This window comes from Tachysurus vachellii, chromosome 3 (assembly GCF_030014155.1).
Source record: "Tachysurus vachellii isolate PV-2020 chromosome 3, HZAU_Pvac_v1, whole genome shotgun sequence".
NCBI lineage: Eukaryota > Metazoa > Chordata > Actinopteri > Siluriformes > Bagridae > Tachysurus > Tachysurus vachellii.
Window position 1 is genome coordinate 19,735,236 of NC_083462.1, and position 16,126 is coordinate 19,751,361.

A 16,126-nucleotide genomic window follows, 5' to 3' on the forward strand; every position below is an offset into this window, starting at 1 on the left:
CATAGCAACAAAAAAATGTGCAAAGGAACAAATGCAGATAAATATGTAAATATATGTACAACAATAAATAAAGTTATAGCAGGTCATATGTGCTTAAGTATAGTATGTGCAAAATAGGAATATGTGGCAGTCGACTATATGTTAAAATCCCTTGTGTTGAGGTCCACCAGCTGAACACTGAAACCCTGTTGTTCAATTAAACAATTGGCTGGTGGACACACACACAAACACACACACACAAACACACACACACACAAACACACACACACACACACACAAACACACACACACACAAACACACACACACAAACACACACACACACAAACACACACACACACACACACACACACACACACACACACACACACACACACACACACATACAAAGAAAATCAATAAAGCCAATCAGATGGAACGAAAGTCAGTTCATGGAGCTGCAGGATGCGAGAGCGAGACAATGAATTGCCTTGTGTGTGTTCCTGCTGTCAAAACACTAACCTCGCCTGACAAGGGCCAATAATAGAGCATCCAACGTGAGACAACAACAACAATAGAGCCTAGGACTAAGCCACAGCCGCCTCGCTGTCACATATCTGCTCTTCTCTCTCTCACAAACAGCGTGACAAAAAGATAACACACTTTATGTGCCGACGTGGAAAGAAGCGCACTTTCGTTTCCAACCAGCACTGATCGAATGCGATGCGACTGTGAAAGAGAACTATTTAAATGTTTTAAACAATATTAAGCCTAATGTTATACAGTTAGAGACACAACAAACATTACCAGTGGCGACACTGATCCCTGCATACTGAAGGATAAAAAAACAACAAAAAAAAATGCTTTCTTTGCAGCTTATCGTGACGTTGTTATGAATTGAAACGTATTAGATCTGTTTTTATTTAAGAAAACTTTCATCTGGCATTTAGTCACAAAAAAGTACAACTCACGTTTCGGAAGCTGATGGAAATAATTAAAATATTTGCTCCAGTTAAAGAGACACGTTTAGTTCACTGTTGTATCCAATTACATCATTTTAACAGTGTTCCATTATAATAGAACATAAATTACATGCACAAGTTCAGAGCCATTAACCAAAAGCTTGAAAATTAGGTCTTGTAAAATATTGCCTTTAAAGTTTTAATATTTTTGACTTCCTGGAGTAGTGTACTTATAGCTTAGCAAGCTTAGGAGATGTGTGTGTGTCCTTCACAGTATCAGCTCAATAGCAACAGCTACACAGGGTTTCATTCCTTACTTTCCTCTCTTGTGTGTGTGTGTGTGTGTGTGTCTGTGAGTGTGGCTGTGTGTGTGTCTGTATGTGTGTGTGGGTGTGAGTCTGAATGTGTGAGTGAGAGTGTGCGAGAGACATGTGAGTGTGTGTGGGTGTGTGAGAGTGTGAGTGTGTTTAAGTGTGTGTAAGAGTGTGTGTGAGTGTGTGAGAGTGTGAGTGAGCATGTGTGTGAGGGTGTGTGTATGAGTGTGTGAGAGAGAGTGTGTGTGAGCGTGTGTGTGAGGGTGTGAAACCATGTGTGTGAGCGTGTGTGAGACCGTGTGTGTGAGTGTGCGAGAGCGTGCGTGTGAGAGCGTGTGTGTCAGCGTGTGTGTGAGAGTCTGTGTGAGTGTGTGTGTGAGTGAGAGCACACTCACGGCCAGCAGTCTGTTCTTCTCTTTCTCGGCTGAGCTCTGGGCGTTCTCCAGGGCAGACCTGTGTTTTTTGGACAGTTCATCCAGCACACGGCTCTGAGTCTCTCTGAAGTGAGAGGTTTCCTCCTCATATCTGTTCCGCAGGTTCATCAGCTCCTTCTCATAGACCTGCTTCTCCTCCCGAAGATTCTGCACGGGGAGAGAAAAAAGCAAGAGAATGTCACAAACCTGTGAATAACAGGAGAGAGAGAGAGAGAAAGAGAGAGAGAGTGAGAGAGAGAGAGAGAGAGAGAGATAGATAGACAGACAGACAGACAGACAGAAAAACACAACCTTCTGGCCAATCAGATTTGAGCATTACATCATGGCTTGATATGAAAATAAAACAGGTTAAAGACTATATTTAAGATCACTATTTTTTCCTGGATATCCCATAATATAAACATGCTGGCTGAATTATTGACAAAAATCAGGCCCAGTAAAGTACTAAAGCTCACATGGTCATAACATGCTTATGTAAGCTTTTGAGCTTTAAGAACACACATGGAAAATGACAGGGAGTGGAACTGCACAGCCCCGAGGCACTCAGAGGCTCAGATGCAGCATGTTATTGTCAGTCTGTGATGAACAGGTAGCGATGGAGGCTTGTTATTCCACCGCGATTCGGATGGTGACGGGTCTCAGATCTCTCACTCGAACACATTATTAGTGAATTCACAACAGCAAGAGATTCCAGTACAGCAAGAGCGCGAGCTAGGAACATCCAGCAGAGTCAATCACGTGCTCCTGACTTCATTTAGCCCCACGTTGTCATAGCAACGCCAAACGTTTCGTAAAGCGAGGCCGTGCTCTTTTCTTCTCTCTAGAAGAAAGCAGGTTGTGTTCTTAGCCAGCAGCTTAGGTTCAACCAAGTTATGTCGATCTTTACACAGGAAGTTCGCTTGTGTTTACAATCGGGTTTGAATCAGAGAACCTTCAGATGCTTCTCTGTGGCTCTTTGATCAAGCCACATGTTCTTTATTTGATTAGAACCACAATTCAATTATTTATTTAGTTTTGCATTCCAAAATGTTATCAAATTAATTTTGTCACAAACAGAACGGCTTTTGCGTGATTTTGCCAAATCTAATTTTGAAATAATCTTGTAATTAATTCATTTAATCCTTCATTCCTTACTTTCTTAATTAATTAATTAATCCATTAATTCATTCAATCCTTCCTACCTCCATTCCTTCCATCTTTCCTTCCTTCTGTTATTCCTTCCTTCCTTCATTCATTCCCCAATTTCTTCCATCCTTCCTTCCTTGCATCCTTCCCACCTTCATTCATTCCTCCATTCTGTCCTTCCTTCCTTTATTCATTCCTTCATTCATTCCTTTCTTCCAGTTACAGTTACAGTTAAACGGACACCCATTCACAAACTATGGACAATTCAGAGATGCCAATCAGCCTACAACATATCTTTGGGCTGAGGGAGGAAACCAGAGAACCCAAATGAAACCCCTGAGGTATGGAGAGAAAACGGTCAAACCCCTGACCTATCTGTTTTTGCCGCTGAAAGGAACGGAAAATCATCCTGCTTTCCGATTTAAAGCCGCAAATCTTTCACATCACTCCATCCTGACGTGGGCTGGAAACTTCCCGAAGGCCCCGAATTTTACAAGCACAAGGTAAACATATTAAAAACGTCAGTCAGTGAAGTGAACTCAGCTTATTTTGAAACTTCATCGTGGAACACTGCTTCTGCTAATAAGTCACATATAGAAGGAATAAATTTGTCTCAGTGTTGTAACTATACTTTGTATACCTTCCTCCGTCACGGTGAAAACTGCGGAAACAAACACGTTTATATTCGGATCTTGAGAAGTACTGGGAGTCTTGCGATGTTCAAGATGTTAAAAGATAGAACTTGAGGAATGAAAGAGACATGGATAGCCCTTGTAGGGTTGTGTAAAGCTGATGGTTGTGTTTTCCAGATGTTCTACTGTATAATCCATAAAGAGCATTTGGTGTATAAAAAAGCTGAACTTGGACCACATTGGGAAACCTGTACTCTTGATAGACATCAGGAAACCTGAAGTGTATGATGAGCTCCCGACTCATCTGCTTCTTCAGTGCACAGTGGCGTGCTTTTGAGCTCTTAAATGTGGTGAAGCAGTTCCTCAAACATTAACATATGGCTCGAGCTACATGACCCCCAGTGGATTTCAGGATACGACATTCTTTAAAGGATGAGCCTGAGCATTTACCTTCTACAATGGAATCTCGCTTCAACTTAATTGTTAACTTAAAAAGTCTTAATTGTGTCTTTGAGATAAGCAACAATTTCTACTTTTACAATTATTTTATATTGTCATATGTTTAATTCTGGCAGCAAACTGCTTTCTGGGATTTTTTGAGAGTATTTACATCACAAAACATAAACTACAGAGTGACATATTGCAGTAATCAACTCTTAATACAACCTAAAGTAAGGGAGAGAGAATAAAAAGAGAAGTTGAGAATGAATATTAAATCCCCAGACTAGGTTTTATTACAGCTCAGATGTTGAACTGCTCGGTTGTACGGAGGAGGTTACTGCATTGTACTTATGCAGCCTAAGAAACTGAATAAAAATCGTCTTTGACATTTACATGGAATTGCATTGTGCAATGTGGAGACTGTCTACAACTTTGCCCTTTTCTCCAGGCTGTAATTCACATTTAAATATATAAACTCTAATAAAAAAAAGTTTCCTCTAATTCAAAAAGTAGCAACTGAAGAAACATGCTGAAAAAAAAGGTTTTCTAAAATGTGTAATGGTCGGGGGACGCCGCCTGAAGCGGGGATCGAACCCGGGTCTCTGAGGGAGTCTGGATCCCCCGAGTAATGAAAATCGAACCCACATGCAGGATGAAATAAAACTAACAAAACTTACACAGGACATGAGTAACATGGGATATGACATGGGAACCTGAAAACACACCGCGTCAGACCGCTGTCTCTGACTGTAGAAAGGACATTATTCCTAACAACACTCTCTGGTGTTTATAACAGTTTATAATCACACCCTCCAGTGTCACCCAAATGAGGATGAGGTTCACTTTTGAGTCTGGTTCCTCTTAAGGTTTCTTCCTCTTCCATCTAAGGGAGTTTTTCCTCACCTCAGTCACCTCAGACTTGTTAATTAGAGATAAATACAAACACATTTAAAGAGAAGTCTAATATTAATCTAGAACTTTTACTTTTAATACATTTCTTATGTTCTGTGAAGCTGCTTCGAGGGGCGTGGCACAAAACATGTGGGGATGAAGGTGAAGATGAGGTTGAAGAAGAAGAAGGAGTAGTTTATTCCAGTTTGGCAGTGACAAAATACATGAAGTTCAGTGGAGTCAAGAAAAACACAGGACAAGCATTATACATTTTTTTTCCTCTTTTGCCCCTTTTCCACCAGAAAGAACCGGGTGCTGGTTCAGAGCTAGTGCTGGTGCTTGTTCAAAGTTGGTTCCACTGGCGAACCTTCTAAGAACCGGTTTGCCTTTCCATCGGTTAGAGAGCATCACAGAGACGTCACGAGTTTGACATCACTGTATACGTGTCACGTGTCCCAGCAACTTTAGCGCAGCAGCGGCAAACACAAACACATCAACAACAACAATGGTGGATGTTGCTTTACTGTTAATGCTCATGGCTTTGTGAACCTAAATTAACACCCAAACATGGCGAATCCAACGTGTACGTGCAGCTCCATGTAATCTGTATAAACGGAGGTTGTAATCGAGAAAGTACATAACATTATTTTATCATTAACACAGAAAAAAGTTAGCCTTAGCATGTAGCTACTTACTATAATGTGTGCTTAAAGTAAAAGTGTATTAAACATTAGTATACTTAAGGTACATTATCAAATGTGCTAACAGTAGCTCCGCCCACAGCCCCTGACGCAAGCGGTTCTTAAGTCTAGACCAGCAACGTTTTGGTGCTACTTAAGGGCCACTTTTCCTGGTTCAGAGCCGGTGCTTTGGCTGTCGAAAAAGAAAGAACTGGTTCTAAATTAGGCTCCGAACCAGCACTCAAACTGCCTCGGTGGAAAAGGGGCACAGGTAGTTTAAATGTGGAGTGTAGTTTAAATGTGTATTGAGTGTAAGAACTGTGTCTCCCAAATGGCTGGGTCACACATTGTCGTCTAGCCGGATGTCTTTAACTATTAATCGTGGTCACGTTTACCCTTTAGTTAGTGACGGTCATTGATGTCCTGCTGCTGCTCCCATACTAACAATTAATCAAGGTTATTCATTTAGAGCTCTAAACGTATTACCTTATGATACTTAAGCCTTTTTGGGAATGAGCTCTTTCTGACATGCATCTTGGAGTGGAATCTGAGTGCCTACAAACTGTCATTTCTTACACCTCCCTCTTCGGTCTGGAGGTGAACCGTCCCATTAGCTCCTGACACTATAGAGGGCATTTCCAGACATGTTAGTAATTAAGCTCTATACAGCTTTTAAATGTCCCAACACTAAGGGTGTGTCTCAATCAGCTCTCTATATTTTTATCTTTTTTATGCCACTGAGCAATTGAGAATTAAGGGCCTTGCTCAGGGGCCCAGAAGTGGCAGCCTGGTGGACTTGGGATTCAAACTCACAAGCTTTCGATTGGTAGTCCAGCACCTTAACCACTAGGCTACCACATCCCATTTAAGTCAATATTTATATCTCTATTTATATATAATCATTCGAGTTGTTAACAAGGTACGTACATTTGTAGCTGTAGCTGATTCAGAGGTTATTTTTGTCTGACTACCTGATCGGTGAATTGAGACGCCGCTGAAATCTGTGTTTATGAATATTGCTGAAATAGTTATCGTATGTAATAAGAAAATTTTGAAATGGCAGTAAATGAAAAGTTCCTGTTGAACTTTTAATAATGACTAAAAAAGGTTACACTTTGTTTTTTTGGTGTGTTTGGATTTAAAGCTAGAGAAATAATGGCACCCGAGTGGCTACTGTTTAACACAAGAAGGGAATTAAGCAGCTGGAATAAATGCTGCAGCAGAATGGATTTTTTAGTTCAGCATATAACACAGGTCTCTGCAGGTTAATTAGTGATGTATCTGCACACACACACACACACACACACACACACACACACACACACACACACACACACACACAACAAAACAGGAATTATTCTTACACTGTAATGAAAAATATAAGCATTGTATTTTGTTATATTAGTTCATTGCTTTTTCTGAACAAATTCAGATTTAATGACATTAGACAATTTTTTCACTGCACATCTTGAGATACACAACAGAGTACAAACAGTGGCCTGAAGCAGTAAAGGTCAAGCTCATCTGCTTTATAACACGGTTGTTTGCACTGAATATCTTATACGGAATTTAATCAAATTTGTTCAGTTGTACTTTGCAAAGCAGACGTGACGTTTAAAAAAATAAAAAGTCCAATTTAAGAAAGAAATCAGACTTAACCTGCTGTTTGAACCTCAATTTCAAACGATAAAAAAATAATGCTATATTACAGTGAAGCAGAATAATCAGGGCTTGTTTTGGTCGCTACCTTACAGTAGACTTCATGGCATCTTCAAGGAAGAGGATTATTTATATTGAGATGATGTGACATTATTCTGACTGCATTCAGCTCATCTTGGGACTTCTGATAGCAGAACTAATTTAGGAGAGGTGAATAATTACGTTCTTCACACAATCACAACTTTTATTATTATTATGTTGGCTTGAAAAAGCTTATTACAACATGGACATTTGACCTATCAAAACACTCAACACAGTTAGAGGAACTACGTGATGTGTATTCTGATGACGTCACGTGCCGTCACCTGCATGTCGACCTCCACAATGAGTGTGGAATGACATTACCACAACATACACGTGATCTATTCAAATGCTTAACATAATAAGAGGAACTATTCTGATGTTATGTCAAACAACCTCCACAACATCAATGTTTGTCCCGACAAATTGCTATATAGATTCATAGCATATACTTAATGAATTAGGACTAATTTACTGATGTTTTAAAGACGTTTATAGAGTCGGAAAGTAAACTACTGAACAAAAATGTCTGAGAAGTTCATCTGCTATGTAACAATACCCGTCAAGCTCCTCTTAGCGAGCTGGAGGAAGGCTTCAAACTGTGTGCTTCATCATATCTCTACAGCTAAGAAAATGGTATTACTAACAGATTCAAAAAGTCTGTCAAAGAGCAATGGCACGGTTCTTTTTCGCCGCTCTCATCTCTGTGCTTTTTGATTTAGAAAGCTGATCTGGTGTGAAATGTCTGCCACAGTCCTTGTGTATGAGGTGAAAAAGTGAAATGGATATGATTCAGTTTGCTGCCTTTTTTTTTTTTGGCAGGGAACAAGATGACGAGAGCTTGTGAAGAAAGAACAGAAGAAGGTCGTCTTTCTCGGCGTGTCTTTCTGATGAGTGATGTGGTGTAGTTTGCGCAGTACCTTATCGAGCGTAAGGATCTGCTGCCTCTGCCTCTCGTCCAAAGCCTGGCTTTTGCTCTGTAGCGCTCCCCTCTCCTCCTCCAGACGTAACACCTTGTCCTTCAGACGCGACTTCTCCGACTCCAGGTCGCGGATGGCCGCCTCGTGGGTCATCTGCGTGGCCTGCAGGCTGCCGATCTGACCTGAGATCAGATGTCACATTCGAATCTTTAGAGCTCGAAACAAAAAAGTTTCAAATTCTTTTTCACTCTAGCATCCTGGCTCGTCCTAGGTCTGGCCGTCGGACTTGATTTTACTTCAGTGTAATAGCTCTAATGGATGTTATCAGGACACCAGGTGCGGCTAGATAATGGGAGAGACAAAGAACACACTGAGACCTGGAGAGCTGAATGAACAGATTTTGATTACAGCAAAGATAATGAATGTCTTTTGAGTTGTTGCTTTTCTGTTTCACCCATGCCTCTCAGGAGAAGGTCGTTCGTAATCCCCTTTAAAAATCACTATTTCAAGATACTCCTTTCAGTTTGAAGTACATATAAAGAACTGTCTTTGCCAAACATTTGACTTCATTTACTTGATCTGCATTAGTAAGCATTAAGGTTATAAACACTGAGATATAAATAGAGATCATGCAAAACAAAACAAACCAAAAAAAGCACCAGCAGTATTGCAAGCGTAATATTGAAGTTAATCCATCTGAACATCCAACATTTGCCCTGTTGATGCATACAGTGACACCAAAACAGTAGAACTGGCATTGAGTCTAGGTGTTTAGACCTCAGGTTTGAAGGAGAGTTCCAGAAATTGGCTCGGTGACATTCGGCTGCTGTTGCCAGGAAACCAGCAGGCGATGTGTCACCCAAAATTTACCTAACATAGATCCACACAGAGTGGCTGGGAAAAGACAAACCAAAAACCGGTTTCTGGCTTTTAAACTCCCTTATTCCCTTCACAAATCACAGAGGAGACGAGTAAAGATTGGAATAAATCGCTTTGTGACCCAACAAGCAAATCGCAGCGCTGCTGGGAATCACCGAGTGCTACAACCACTCAGAAGTAAATCAGGAGATATCAGGTGTGGTTGGGGTTGCCAAACAGGGGCATTGCATCTTTTACCGGATAGATACTTTAATACTCCACCATAAAAGCTTCATCAACAAGGACACCAAAGACCAAGTAAGGAATCTGGACTTGAGGAGAAAGCAACACAATGGCTTTTAAAATAGAAATTATGTCAGAGGCTGGAGAGCCAGTGATGTCCCAGAAGATTGAAAGCACTACATGGTCCACAGAGTTATATCTTCATATTTATTACTACTCTTGCATCTCAGTAAGTGCTAGTTTGGCTCTTAAACCCATGTAAACAGGGACCATGGGGTTTGTTTATTATATATATATATATATATATATATATATATACACACACACCTCCACCACCAGCAGCTGCTCCATGTGGGTATAAAAGGGTAGAATTCTGTAGAGGTGTGAATTGAAACCCAGAACACTGGAAATCTGAGTCAGCCTCTACTTTTGCAGATAATGATACATTTGGTTTAGAAGCCCAGTTTCCACTACAGCCACCTATTCCTTCCTCCTCAGTTCTTTCAAAGTGAGGAGGAAGAAATTGGAGGCTTTAGTAGAAACTGGGCTTCTAAACCTGTCAGTAAACAACTCAAGGACTTCTGGACTTCTCAAGGACAATGTTCTTCTTACCTTCTTCAAAACTGCCAAGGTAGATTGGTTAGAAGTGTCTCAAAGAAACATATGGATTCTTGGCATGATGAGACACGTTATGATGTTGTAGGTCACATGACAACGACAACATGGCAGATTGGATACATACTAGACACATATACTGATCAATGAGCAGCTGAGCAGCACATGTACATTTCCAGTATTATCCAGAGTGGCTTACATTTAATCTCATTTTTTTATACAACTGAGCATTCCAGGGTTGAGTGGCAGCTTAGGAGACCTCGGATTGGAACTCACAACCTTCAGATTGGTGGAAACACTAAGCTACCACATTCCACAGGCCTTGCTTAAGGGCAGAAGCTCCCCAGTGCTGGGGCTTGAACCCCATTCCTCCAAGCAACAACCTAGAGCCTTAAGTGCTTGATCCTCCACTGGTACTGTTTTTCTGTAGTCATTAAATTGGTCATGGGGTTTTAACAGCTTGTAAGTTTACAAATCTAGCTGTCTTCATGTCTAAGGCATTAAATGTACTGAACAAAGCACTTATTTCATGCATGAATAGAAAATATGTCAGTAAAGAAGCAAAAGGAAACAAAAGGAAAGCTAGATATAACAGCTATATCTGATTTCCTTCTCTCAAAGAGGAATGAGTGTATAAGGAGAGTATATATATCGATGGAGATATCTCACTGGCTTTAAGGAGGATCTCCGTGGCCTGCTGCTGGACTCTGTCTCTGGTGGCTTCCAGCTCGCACTCGGCTTCTTTCTGCCTGATCGCTATGATCTCTGCATCCTGAGTCACCTCATCCAGCTGTTTATGCAGGTCCTGTGCACACACACACACACACACACACAAATAAACCCAGTGATGAAATGAAATGAGCTGTGACACAGATACCGTCTTATTCTTAACTTTCCCTCCCGCTCTCTCTCTCTCCCTCCCTCTCTCCCTCCCCTCCCTCCATCCCTATCTCTCGCTCTCTCTCTCCAGCCATCTTCCTTTTTCTTCTCATGAATTGTGAATATGCACCTCATCTCCCTCCACTCTCCCTATCCGATGCTCAGTAACAATTTTCTATCTAGCCACTTTTTCATTCTCTCAATTGCTGTCATGTTCGCTCCTATTATCCAATCCTGGCTATCTATCACTCTCTGATTTTCTGCCTGGAATCTTCCTTTATTACTCGTTCGAAACTTTTCGACGCATTCTCGTGCTCTCGCGGAGCGGTGAACAGGAACAGCCACTTCGTCAGGTCTAATTGGACCGTTTTTATATTATGCTGTGAGTGCAGGCTTCTCTGTGTGATGCAGAAAATTAACTCATTTTGAAGTTCACAAAACAAAGGGTGTGTATTCTTGTGTGTATTCTTAAACAGATTGACGCAGCGGGACTGAAAAATAAACAACAACACCAAAACACTGGCACACTTTACTGCCATTCTTCTATATTTCCTCTGTACGTAGACTTTGACGTTCCGTTTACATAATAATTTTAACCTATGAAAGTCTGGATAAGCAACTAACATGATGAATGGCAACATTAACCTTTAGGAGGTACAAGAGTTCATTTTTATTCTTAGTTGTAAAAAAATGTATTCCGATTGGTAGCCCAACACCTTAACCACTAGGCTACCACAGGCCCTAAATGTAATGCTTTAACCCATGAGCTAATATACGTCTGGTTTTTTTTTCATTGCTTGGAAAAATGCATTATGGTCTGGAGTTTTTTTTTTCATTTACATAAACCTCTTGTCAATCATTTTATAAATACTCCACCCCCACCTCAGTCTGAATCCAGCATGTATCCAATGCTTCACAGTTGTTTCACACTAACGCCCAGCGTTGCCACATTCAACCTTTAAAGTTAGCTCCCTGACTGGGAAACGAACCCGGGCCGCAGCAATGAGAGCACGGGATGGACCACCTGGTGGCACTGTACCATCCCATGCCAATCATAAATTAAAAAAAAGCTATGAAAAGCTATGAAAACTCTTGCTTTTCTGTCCCAATGTCTCTAGCTCTTTGGCTCTCGGTCCAATCTGCTGGCTTTAATAAAATAGTTGACATAAATTTATGTGACTGGTTCAACTACAGCCATTTGTTCATGTGTCAACTTTCTTCAAAAGAGCATATTTTAAAGTATCGAACGCTGCATTTCATTGCACCAGTTGACAAACCCTGGTTTATCTTAGAATTTGCACGACCCACGGAATGAATCTCTGATCGTAATTACAGACACATTTTTATATAATCTGATGACTGTATTTATCTGTCTGTGTGCACATACTGTCAGATCAGAACGCCATGCAGACAGTAACTGAGGGTGTGAGAGCAGAGAACTGAGTGTGGAACATATTTTGCTGGAGGACTGATCTACGGATCGGGACACTAGAGCTGTTTTTTTCTATCTGTGACTCGTTCGTTCTACTGAGTCAAATCTAATGTGAATAAAAGAGATTAAATATCAGTTATTGTGGAATGATTGTTCTTTCCGTAGTTCTGTAGGAACCTACATAGATTCCTAAGTAAGTGTTGTGAAGTTAACAAGACGTTAATAATCTCAAAAACGTTGAATGTTCAATTTCTTTTCCTGCAGATTTCATTACAGCTTATTTGACTGCTGAATAAAAAAAAAAAAAAAAAATCAAAAATTCTTCTGCAAAGAAATTTTCAATCATTTTTAGTCACCAACCTTTATCCGATTCAGAGTGTAGCTATAAAATTTAATAACTGGGTTATTAAATTACTAGATTTAATTATTATTCATGGATTTATAGAGAACTAAAGTGCTTCTTCTGGTCAGATCCCCGCAGAAATCCCTCTCTGGTGTATTAACTGTATTGTACGATACTGTATTACACAGACTGTATTAGAAGTAACAAACTGTATTGTGTAGGCCAGATTAAAGTGCTTTTTTTCCCGTGTCATTAGCTAAACATTTTGAAAATTGATTTCTGAACACTTACTTTTCCTTTTCCTTCTGTGTGTCTACTCGGAGATGGCTCTGAAGCCCCGGTGCGCTAATTATGCTCGTAAATAACGTCTGGGTTTCTTAATTCAGAAAGGGGGTCCGAGGGATTTAATGACGGCTCACTCATTAACAGGAGATGCGTGTGTGCTAAACACAATCTGTGTGCTGCATGCTTTGAAGATCAAAAGAAAAGAGGGGATGAAATGGCGCCTTTGTGTTCGTGGTACATCAGCACTAAACTCAAGCGTTCTGATTTTATGAATCAGCTGTGGATATATTCTGTGTGGATTCTGTAGGAAATGAGGAAATTAGCGAGTCTCTTGGTTCTTCTGGATAGGATGGAATGAAGGTGAGTCTGAAGGGGCGTGGTCACTTTAGCCTCTATAAATGACCTTAAAGTAAAACTCGATGTGGATCCATACATGAGCTGTAAGAGTTTTGTTGCTGAAACTCAGATTAGTGCATCACAGGGGTGTAAGTAGGTTTGTGTGTTTCTGTGTGTTAAGTAGGTGTGTGGGTGTGGGTTTGTGGGTGTGTAAGTAGGTGTGGGTGTGTGTGGGGGTGAGTAGGCGTGTGTGTGTTTGGGGGGGTGTAAGTAGGTTTGTGTGTTTGTGTGTGTGTGTGTGAGGGGGTGCAAGTAGGTGTGTGTGTTTATGTGAGTGGGTGCATGGGGAGGGGGTGAGTAGGTGTGTGGAGGTGTAAGTGGTGTAAGTAGGTGTGTGTGGGGGGGTTGAGTAGGTGAGAGTGGGGGGTGACTAGGTGTGTGGGTGTGTAAGTAGGTGTGTGTTTGTGTGAGGGGGTGTAAGTAGGTGTTTGTGTGTGTGAGGGGGGGTGTAAGTAGGTGTTTGTGTCGGTGGGTGGGTGAGTGGGAGGGCACGTAGGTGTGTGGGTGTGGGTGTGCAAGTAGGTGTGTGTGTTTGTGTGTGTGAGGGGGTGCGTGTTTGTGTGTGGGGGGGTGAGTAGGCATGTGTGTGTGGAGGGGTGTAAGTAGGTTTGTGTGTTTGTGTGTGAGGGGGTGCAAGTAGGTGTGTGTGTTTGTGTGAGTGGGTGCGTGGGGAGGGGGTGAGTGGGTGTGTGGGGGGTGTAAGTGGTGTAAGTACGTGTGAGTGGGAAGTGAGTAGGTGTGTGGGTGTGTATAAGTAGGTGTGTGTGTTTGTGTGTGTGGGTGGGTGTGTGTGTCAAATCAAATCAAATCAAATCAAATCAAATCAAATTTTATTTGTCACATACACGTACATACAGAGTACGACATGCAGTGAAATGCTTGAGTAGGTGTGTGGGTGTGAGTGTGTGTATATGTGAGAGTGTGTGTGATTGTGTGTGTATGTGTGTCGGTGTGTGGGGGGGTGAGTAGGTGAGTGTGTATGTGTGTGAGTGTCTGTGTTTGTGCTGATCTATCAATACACAAAACGTCCATAAAGCGGCTGATTTTTTCCAGTGGCTTTCCTTCTGCCAAAATAAACATGGCTGAAAAAATAAGTCAATAGATAAATAGATAAGAAAATAGATCAATAGATAAACGCTCCTCAGTTATCATAAACTGAGTTTGTTGTGCCCTCGAGCTGCATAGTGTCTAATTTTATTGCTGAACCCCTACCCTGGTGTGGCGTATGAGGGCAGCACGGTGGTGAACAAGACCGGAATAGCATGTGAGCTTTTCATTTAATCGTGGACGTGAATCCCGGTAAAATTTCATCTTAAATTTTTCAAATGTCGCCATGTTAAATTCGTCTCTGTGTTTAGAGCGATATGTAATGTCTCTTGCTTATAAACACAATAACTACTACTCAGCATTAGTCATTTGTTTCCTCGGGCTACTCTTTACTGCTTCGGTGGAGCTCAGGCTGTAGTGTGTTGTTTATCAGATTAGTTTATTTATCATTTATTTTATAGTCTGTATTTAATGAGATTGTTGTGTCTATTATGGTGTTACCGTAGGAACAGAGATAAAAGGAAATGATGAAAGGAAAGATAATAAAGCCAACATGTCTTAACCTTATGTTCATCCTAATTCCACACTATGGGATCTGTTTGTTTGTATGTTTGATGAACTGTACTTGAGATTTGAGGCCTGCTTGAGAAAAAGAAGGATGAAACGTGCAGATGATTGAAGTCCTTTTGAGATGATAAAAGCTGGTTTTATTGATCTCCATGCAGGTTCTTTACATTCTGTTGGTCACTGTACCTTAATGTTGCTCTCAGCAGAGGTTAGTGATTCCTGCAGTTTGTGCGATTTCTCCTGGCTCTCTCTGGCTTCCTCTTGAACCCGCTGTAGCTCGGAGCGCAGCTTCCCCAGCGTCTTCTGCAGCGCCGCCTCCTGTGCCTGGAACTCCTTCCTCAGCTCCGCCTCGGTCTTCTTCCAGGCCAGCAGGTTCTCGGCCGTCATCTGCTGCGTGCGCTTCATGGCCTCCAGCTCTCTCTCGTAGAAGGCCTGTGCCTTGTTCAGCTTGGCCTCGTACTCCTCCACCAGGCGTTTCTTGTCCTGCTTGAGCTCCTCCACCCTCTCTGTCAGAGCCTCCACCTCCTGCTTGTGCAGCTGGCTCAGCTTCTCCTGATCTTTGCTGTAGTTGGCGTTCTGGCTCTGGTGTGATCGCAGCAGCTCCTGAACCTGAACAAAAAAACAAAAAAAAAAAACTAATTCAAAGAGATCCATGATATATTTCTAACAAAACTTCATCGATCTTCGAGAGTTTGTGAAGCTGTAGAAACCTTTAAAATGTGATATTGATACCTCCTGTCTGTGTGCGGTGCGCAGCTCCTCCAGCGCCTGTCTCTTCTCCTGCTCAAACTGTGCCTGCACCTGAACAAAGGCCCTCAGCTTCTCCTCGAAGGAGCGCCGCATCTCCTCAACCTCGCGAGACATGCTGACCACGCGCTGTGTGTGTTGTGCCTCAGTGCACAGCTGCATGTCCTCCACGCGCTGCCGGTACGACTCGAACTCGGTCAGCGCCTGCCGCTTCATCCTGTCGTGCACCTCCATGGATTCCTCCAGCGACTGGATGCGCCGCTTCAGGTCCATCTCGTCGCTGATCTTGCTCTTGTACTGCATGATCTTCTCCCGTGTCTCAGACAGAATCTGCTGCACCTCCTCTTCGTGGGCCTCCTTCAGGGTTTGGATAGCTGCCTCGTGCTCGTCGTTCTTTGTGTTGAGCGCGTAAATCACCTGGTTTGGATATATAAAAAAATAAAAAAATTAAAAAAGAGAGGTTTGAGAGAGGGAACGAGTGACAAGAGATTTGGGAAGACACCAAGCGTTGTTAAATAAAGCTGCTAACGTGTGGGGGAAAGAGTTTTAGGTTACCACTGCACAAATTAAAGCTGTGTATGTGTGTGTGTGTGTGTGT

The 16,126-nt window shown here is 41.8% G+C and overlaps 1 protein-coding gene across 3 annotated transcripts in view; it reads right to left on the reverse strand.

Moving 5' to 3' along the window:
* Positions 1-16,126, reverse strand: part of fam184ab (family with sequence similarity 184 member Ab) — a 106,253-nt gene that overhangs the window by 53,329 nt on the left and 36,798 nt on the right. For all 3 annotated transcript variants that reach the window (XM_060866200.1, XM_060866199.1, XM_060866198.1), the window contains exons 2-6: positions 15,514-15,945; positions 14,968-15,390; positions 10,502-10,637; positions 8,117-8,298; positions 1,649-1,834 (exon numbers count right to left, since the gene is read on the reverse strand). In XM_060866200.1, coding sequence (XP_060722183.1) covers positions 1,649-1,834; positions 8,117-8,298; positions 10,502-10,637; positions 14,968-15,390; positions 15,514-15,945 — 1,359 coding nt within the window. The remainder of the gene's footprint in view (positions 1-1,648; positions 1,835-8,116; positions 8,299-10,501; positions 10,638-14,967; positions 15,391-15,513; positions 15,946-16,126) is intronic.